Source organism: Culex pipiens, chromosome 1 (assembly GCF_016801865.2).
Source record: "Culex pipiens pallens isolate TS chromosome 1, TS_CPP_V2, whole genome shotgun sequence".
Lineage (NCBI taxonomy): Eukaryota > Metazoa > Arthropoda > Insecta > Diptera > Culicidae > Culex > Culex pipiens.
In genome coordinates, this window is record NC_068937.1 from 100798466 (window position 1) to 100806832 (window position 8367).

Consider the following 8367-nt stretch of genomic DNA (forward strand, 5'->3'; position numbering starts at 1 on the left):
CCCGTCCAATTTCCTATTCACAAGTTTGTCTTTGACCACTATTTGATACGATGCATACAAGATACAAAAATATTTGAATAAATTACGCCCTTCTCAAATGTCATGACAATGGGCTCCATATACACGAAAAAGGATTATATAGGCCTAGGATAACATGTCTACAAAGTTATATTGAAATCGGAGAGAGTCGGGAACAAAAGTACCAGAAAAAATCCTGATTTGAGCTGTGGAATTGCTCAATTGTTATTTTAAAACTGGGGTGATTTTGATAGTTACTGTTTTTTGTACAAATTTAAGCGTAAAAGTGTGCATTACGCCAAATTAACAATTGATAAGGTTATTATGATCGCCGGGTCCGGTGGTTTAGTGGTTAGCGTGGTAGCCTCTCAACCCCAGTATGGCCTAGGTTCAATCCCAGACGGACCCGGTGGCATTTTTCGAGACGAGATTTGCCTGACCACGCCTTCTATCGGATGGGGAAGTAAAACGTCGGTCCATTTGCGTAAAAGAGGTTTTGAGTGACTCACCACACACAACCTTCGGGCGCCTAGAAATGAGTAGAAACTTGCAACAGAGACCACAAAAGACCCGGGGGTCGTTAAAGTGGATTGCTTTGCTTTTTTTTTAAGGTTATTATGAAGGCCGAAATTGACAAAAAATACTTTTGATTATTTGTTTAGCTAAGTTGATTAACTTTGTGTAGAATGTAAATAAATTTTAGGTTTATAACATTTCATCATAATCATATGCAACTATTTTTCCAGCCCGGAGTCAGACAGTCGTCAGTCGTGACTTAAAATGTTGCACGAATGAATGTAGCGTAGCATCAGTTGCCATAAAGCTCTCCGTGAGGCTTTTTAAAGCAGCTTCATGTGATAAAGCTTTATGTATCTTTCTGAAATAAATTAATGACTGGTAGAGTAAAATGTAATTTACTGCACCATCGTAAACTAATTTGTAGATAGTTTATCTCTAGAGTTTTTTTTTGATTAGGTCCTATAAACATATGAAAAACAATGGTTTATTGGTCCTTTTCAAAAAAAACTCTGGATCTTTAAATTAAATTTGAACAATGGTTGAGACAATAATGTGTGTAAGAGTCTAAAAATATTAAATTAAGAGCGAGTTTTTCACCAATGTGTAACAGGTCGTATCGAGGTGCTCCGATTTGGATGAATCTTTCGAAACTTTGGAAATACTTCAAACTTACGTGACATTTCCGAGGATTCCGAATATGTAAAAAATGAGACCAAAAAATGCCGCTATGGAGGCCTACAGGGCAAAAACTAATGTTGTAATAAGTTTGTTATAGAAAAATCAAAAACTATGAGAAAAACTGCGATTGGCCAAAAAGTTAATACCGGCTTATAGTCCATGAAATTCCCTAACCTTTGAACTAAAGGAGTATGGGTGTTGGAGGCTATCGCAAAAAGATATTAAGGTTTTAAAAAATCATTTTTTAACGGTAATTTGCAAAACCTATGAGAAAAAGTTAAACCAATCCTGGATGACTATTGCACATTTTGAAGTGCTTTAAAAGACCTTTTGAATGCATCTAAGAGAGTTGGAATTGATGAAGTTTTACGGAAATGCGAGCAATTTAAAGATTTTTTAAGGTTTTTTTGACCTCAAACTTCAAAGCCCGTGTTACCCCAAAACCCGTTTTACCCCACTTCCTTTTGTCGTATAGGGCTCATATTTGACATGAGTTCATCTCATGTATAAAAACAAACGCCGAAAGTTTCATCCAAATCGGAGCACCTCGATACGATCTCTAAGACAAACCGAGCAATGTTTTCAAAAACTGCCTCTTAAGTGTATTGATTAGAGGTGGGCAAAAAAAGAGCGAGCCGCTCAAAGAGCCGGGTCACTGAAAAGAGCGAACGAACCATAGAGCATAGACTAATAGAACGAACCGTGGCTCACAAAAAAAACGCGGTTCTTTTTTAAACTCCGTTCTTTTGGTCCCGCCCGTGTGGATCAATCGGACCGCGCACTGGACTCCAATCCAGAGGTCGCCGGTTCGAATCCCGCGGCGGGCGCTCTAAAATTCTTTGTGTAAATATGGGTATTCGGCGCCGTCGCTCCGTGCCATACTTTCATACACTTAGGAGCCCAGGGCGGCGAAGTCCTTGTAGATAAAAAGGAAGACACTAGTGGTTGGTACTAGCAATGGTTGCCGACAGCTATAAAAAAGTCAACTTTTTCTTTTGAAAGAACCGTTTCAAGATGGCATGATTTTTGTTATAAATATAATTTACTGAATTTACAAAACAATGTGTATTAAATTTTTTTTTGAGAATTGAAACTGAAATTTCAAATATTTCAATCCTTATAAAAAATAATCCCAAAAGTAAATGATTTTCTAAACAAAATGAAATAAAACTTTTCATTGTAAAACTGATTGTACATTAAAGTATTACCGAAATACAAATTTGAGCATTTCAAATTGCATAATTTGTAAAATATTACCAAAAATATACTGAATAGTTTAGTGATTTTGGAAAAAAATAATCCTTTTTTCCGATTAAACTTTAGATTTATAGACATCATCGATTAAATCAGAATGTAGAAAAGAGTTCACAGTATATTTTCTCCAAATAAAATATCAGCATTAGTCTAGATCTTGCAGAAATAAACGCAATTTTAAAATTAATAGCAATTTTTCCTAGATTTAAGTTTGGATGCCATTCAATTACTCGAATGTTTAGGTTCAAATAGAAGTCTTGGCATAGAGACCACCAAGACCTGTGGTTTTCAAGGGCATCTTCTCGTTTTCGGTATTTTTTAATCAAATAATTTTTAAAAGTCCAATGTGAAATAACTTATAAAATCACACGATTCTTTAAAAAAAAACCTTTTCATTCAAATTTTGAAAAAGAGCGAAAGAGCGGTTCAAAAGAGCGGCTCTTTTTAAAGAGCGAACGAAAATGAGCGGCTCCTAAAAAAAAGCGGTTTTGCCCACCTCTAGTATTGATGTTATTTTGTTAAAGTTCAAAGCATCTTCCCAAGAAAACTTTAATGCAATATACATACTAGAATAGCATTCTCGTATGACAGGGCTGTAAGATTTTTCAAATTTTGTGTCTCATCGGAAGGTCTATCAAAAACCTGTCCAAAAAAGAAAAGTAATATCTATCAAAACTATATATAAATATAAATAAAAAGTAAGCCATTATTTTCCTTCGCATAACTTTTGGCAGGGTTGCCAGATCTTTTATTACTTCGGTATTTAAAAAAAAGTCACATTTTTAGGCAAGATTACAGTTTTACAGCAATCATGTTTTTTTATAACTCAAAGATTAAATGAAAACATTTTTTTGTGATTTTTATAACAAAATCAAAATATAAAAGAAAGCTCGCTGGACAAATAGCATTGGATTCTTAGGAAATTTTAAAAGAAGGGGAACGATAAAAGCTATGAAGGAAACTAAACAAAATTTAAATAAAGTTTATTTTAATGGAGACGCATGGCACTTTGTGATACATACACTGATAGAAAACGACACTCCCATTTTACACTATTCACTACATTTTATTGCACATCAGTCATTCAAACAGTTTAAAAAAATACTCATACACATACTCAGTTCCCGCTCACACACTGCTAATCCGTATGCTATCTCTCTCGATTAACTAACAAACCTTCATCCCGAGCAAAAGCGTGCAAATTTCTTACGGTGTATAAAACAAGTTAAGAGTAAAAGTGTATGTGAGTGTGTAGAAATCTTTTTTTTTTCGCTACACGCTAAATGCGTTGCACACAATCCAGCATTCACGAGCATCCTTAAAATTGGGTTAAAAGAGGGTCACCTTTTCTGGTTTGTTTGTTTTTTTGTTTGTTTTGTTTTCATAAAATGGGAACTATTTACAGATCTCTTCTCGCTTCACGCAGCTTAGAGGCTAGTTAAATTACTATCAGCTAAATAAAAGACACTTATCAGATAACATTCGAAGAGACAAGAGCAAGGGGCGTTCGGATTAAAAGGGGGCGGGGGTCTCCCAACATTAAGGTCAGCCAAAAAAGAGATACTTATTTGGTATTGTTGCAAGGTTGAAAGATTTTACGAAGCATTTGGCGGTGGGTGCAGGGCGTGCAGCTTGCGTTCTTTTTACCAATCGTAAAAAGTAACACAAATTACGTTTTTCTAGCTTGGTTTTGAACGGAAATGGATGAAGTTTAAAGTGCAGTGCAGTTGATGTTATCGTCTTTTTCGGCAACTCGATTAGGAGCTCCTTTCCCTATTTCCGGTTCCCTTGCGTTTTAAAAACAGTTGAAATGTGCAAATGTGCTAGGGGTGATTCAAAGTTGCCCAAAAATGCAAACTTCAACTGGTGTAAGCTCCGTGAGCTCTAAAAGTTTGGCTTTGAATGCTTATTCTGGCTTGTTTTTCGATTCTCGTTTACCTGTGTCTCAAAAATCTTCCAGGGCAATAGTGCTAAACAATCGTAATAATAATAACTGGACTTCATTTACGGTATTACAAAGAGCTATCACTTTTTTCCTCGCTAGAAAATTAGAATCAGAAATGTGTGTGTGTGTCTGGAATCACAATAAAGGATCCCACGACTGAGCAGTACTTGTACAGCGCCCTCTACACGAGGTGGTGGTCCTTAACCTAGAGTCGCCCTTAAAGCTGGAAACCTTCTCCCGCTCTTCAGTTGTTCACCGCGCCCACGTACACCCGATGCCGCGTGGACGAGTAGCTCTCCTCGACGGTCTTGCCGACGGCCTGGTAAAAGCTGCTCTTGCCGTTGGACTGGAAGTGCGCCGACATGGGCGAGCTGTGCTGCTCGATGTTCTTGTTCGGCTCCGACTCCAGGTTGCCGTTGGCCACCAGCTGCTGCTTCTCGACCTTCTCCTTTGGCTGCTGGAAGAAGAAGATTTTTGTTTTGGGGTTAGGTAATGTGGGTCCGACGTTTGGAAAGGACTTTTGGCAACACTGGGATTGTTTGTAAACAACTCTGTCAACACTAAGCAATTTTTAACTCTTTGACCAATCGCAACCAAAATAATGAACTTTGTTGACAGTGTATCAATAACCCAGTGAAGATTAGTTCTTCTTTGAGCGTGTAAAGCGAATGACATTTGGATGTTTGTTTATGTTTACGTTGTAGAAAGGTGGAAGGTGCGTTTGGTGCAGAACTAAAATAAATTTTTCAAGGTATGTAAATTAGATAAGGTAAAGGGGGTTTTCCAGCTGTCAAAAAATAGTTAGCACAAACAATTAGTTGAACATTAGTTGAACAATGAGTTGGCTCTCTTAGAAAACGTCAAACCATTCAAAATTGCTGCCGAATCTTTTTCGGAAGAGGGAAATCAAAAAGTTTGGTTATGTTTCTGCTTAACAAAAATACAATGTGTTTACAAACAATGCCAAACTTGGTCAACCACCGGCGAGGGGTGATTCAAAGATCCCAAACTGACAACCGTGCCGCCATCTTACCTTGCGTTCGGCGTACGCCCGCTTGTAAAAGTTCGAGAACAGGAAGTAGAACATGAGGGCGTGGGCGCCGATAAAGTACGCGAACGCACTCGGGAAGTTGCACTCGTTCCAGAACAGCAGCTGGAAGGCGTGCGCCATCACCAGGACGAACTGGATCTGTAAAAATGGAGGTTAGGTTTAGGTTTCAGAAATGATGAAGAGAGGAAGTAGGTTTGGACTCACCATCTGCAGCACGGTCAGGTATTTCTTCCACCAGAGGTACTTCTGGACCTTGGGACCCATGGCGGCCAGCATGTAGTACGCGTACATGATGATGTGGACGAAGGTGTTCAGCAGACCGAAGAACGAACTGTGGCCACCTGTTTTTTTTTGTGTTGAGGAAGGTCGTGCGATTAAGAAAGACCAACGGAAAGAAAAGGTTAATGAGGGTGTGTCACTTTGGGTCTTACGACGCTCAAGCCGGTTCGGAATTTGCCATCTCTACGTTGCTCAAGAATCTGTTTTCGCTAGATTTAACCCCGCCCATCCCGCAAGAAGTTTGATCCGTCCAAGACCCGGCGATTGCCACATTCTGTACGACAACTTGCAGATTTCTTCCAACGACTAATCGGTTTCTGTGACGACTGGTCGGAAGATTATTTTATTTTCTATTAGCACTGTTGTGGGCTGCGCAGCTCACCGGGGGTAATTTACGACCGTTTCAAACAGGGTCAACAGTCGGTCACCAATGGACCCAACCCAGAAACCGGCCCCTCGAAGTCGTCGTCGACTTCTTTATTACTATTGTGGCGAAGATGACTTGCAGCGAACCCACCCCTTTAAAGATCGCTTGAAAACGGGGGTTGGCTGTGGGTGACCCAGTGATATTTGTTGTTGGGGGCCAAAGAACAAAGCCGTTGTGAAATTGTAAATAAAAAGCTTGATCATAGAGCTTTGCAGGTGACGTTTTGTGTTGAGCGGATGTAAGAATGCTTCAACACAAGCTAATTACCTTTTTATCGGGGTAACTCACGTGGTTTTGACGTTTTCGTACGTTACCTTAATGTTGATTGACATTAGACGAGTCAGTTCAAAGTCATAAACCTTGAGGTAACATTCTTTCACGCGATAACTGTCAATTACCAGATTCTTGAAGTGTTTGAAGCCCTTCCAAACCAGCAAGGACCCCAATTCCCACCCCCGTCTACGAACCTGGAGTGAACTTGACGCCCCACCAGACCGACGCCGGCATGATTCCGTGGTGGATGACGTGCAGCGTCGAGACCTGGTCGTACCGCTTCCGCATGATGAAGAAGAACGTGTCGAAGAACTCGGTAAACTTGGAGAAGAAGTACCACCAGCAGCCACGTGCCATCTTGAAAAAAAAATCAGTTTTGAATCACCCCTAGTTTGACATTTGCCATCAAACTTACCCGCAGGGCCGTCGGTGATCGGGAGTAGTCAACCGGTTGACACCGCAAGCTGTAGTGCGTCGCCCAACCTGCTGCACATGCCTAAAAAGACAACGGAAACGACACGTGATTTAGCCAAATTACCCCTTCAAACCGGTAGCCGTCAAAAACGTACCTCGTAGAAGAGCCACGCGCTGAACACGACCTGGATGGCGTTGTACACGATCAGTACCTTTCGCAGCTGGAACGGCTTACGGTTTTCCATCAACCGCGGGCCCAGGACCTGGCGACAGAAAAATGACTTTCATTAGTGGTCGTTTGACACCGCCTATTGTCACCGCTGGCCGCCATAATGGCGGCGCAGTGAAGATTATGTCGTTTGATGAGGGTCAAATTGCTTTTTAAGGGCCTGTGCGTTAGGTTGATTAGCGCGTTATAAATGACAGCTCGTTAAGTGCGATTTTCGTCAAGATGTCATCTTTCGGAAGCCGCCATTATGGCAGCATCATTTTTCTTCGCCATGTTTTTGACAATTCGCTAGAAAAAAATATGTTACCTCACATTGAACTGCCTTGATTCAAGGTCGCAAGGTAACAAACCGTCGCTTTCACGCGACAAATGGTTTTAAACAGAGAAAAAGTTCGTCGTCAGAGCCTACTTCGTCTGTGCGTGGCGTTGAACTCTATGGGGTTCGCGTCTGATGACGCCGCCAAACAAACCATAATAAAGAGCTACACTAATTATCCACGCGTGTACGCGGTACTGAAAATTGACGATTCGGCAAATAAAAACAATTACAACAACAGCAAATCGTGTATGGAAGTATTTTTTAACAAACCAAAATTACTTCAAATGCACTGAGAAAAATCAACTGGAGATTTCCTTAAAGTGCATCCAACAAACTCACACAAGCCATTTTCATCAGTGCACTTGTTTTTAACCAAGTTTTGGTCACGGTCAGTCAAATTTGGCTAGATTTTAAGCAAATCAAGCGCGCTTATTGAAGCTTTTGCGGAAAAACAAACAAAATTAAGGCCTAACCTTGAACCGGAACCGGATCGGATTCTGGCGGCAGAACATTGAATTCATTTTTCGTTGATGTGGTTTATTCTAGTTGATTGATTTTTCGCATTGATGTGAAGTTTTTTTTTTCATGGTTTTGACGCTGCCTGTGACGCAAATGCGAAGGTTTGCTTAATTAAAATTTACCCAGAAAATCAGCATGTTCATTTAACCGTGCATTTTACAAACAAACAGAACTGTCACTTTGTGCTTACCTTTGTTAGTTTAAATTGATTGGCAGAAACTAAAAGAAAGGTTTCTAGGTCCAGTAAAAAATTATGATTTCACTCGACAATTACGAACGCCTCGTTAGAGTGTACTGATGCTAATCGAGCTGTCAAAGCTGCAACATGGAGTTAAACTTGCTGTGAAGTTGCTGTGAATTTTTCCATGGCACTTCGAAAAGTTTAACTCGATGTTGCACGCACACACTCTCACTTTTAATTTCTCGATAGAGCATTCTACGT

General features: G+C 40.0%; 1 protein-coding gene across 2 annotated transcripts in view; it reads right to left on the reverse strand.

The window, feature by feature from the left end:
* Window positions 1–3512: 3512 nt before the first annotated feature.
* The window catches only part of LOC120429627 (elongation of very long chain fatty acids protein), a 49686-nt gene continuing 44831 nt past the window's right edge, over window positions 3513–8367 (reverse strand). The window contains exons 3-8 of one of the 2 annotated variants that reach the window (XM_052708083.1): window positions 7014–7121; window positions 6860–6940; window positions 6639–6801; window positions 5670–5806; window positions 5448–5603; window positions 3513–4868 (exon numbers count right to left, since the gene is read on the reverse strand). In XM_052708083.1, coding sequence (XP_052564043.1) covers window positions 4659–4868; window positions 5448–5603; window positions 5670–5806; window positions 6639–6801; window positions 6860–6940; window positions 7014–7121 — 855 coding nt within the window. In that variant the 3' untranslated portion in view covers window positions 3513–4658. Of the gene's footprint in view, window positions 4872–5447; window positions 5604–5669; window positions 5807–6638; window positions 6802–6859; window positions 6941–7013; window positions 7122–8367 lie in introns of both variants that reach the window. The other variant, XM_052708081.1, reaches the window with a different exon arrangement.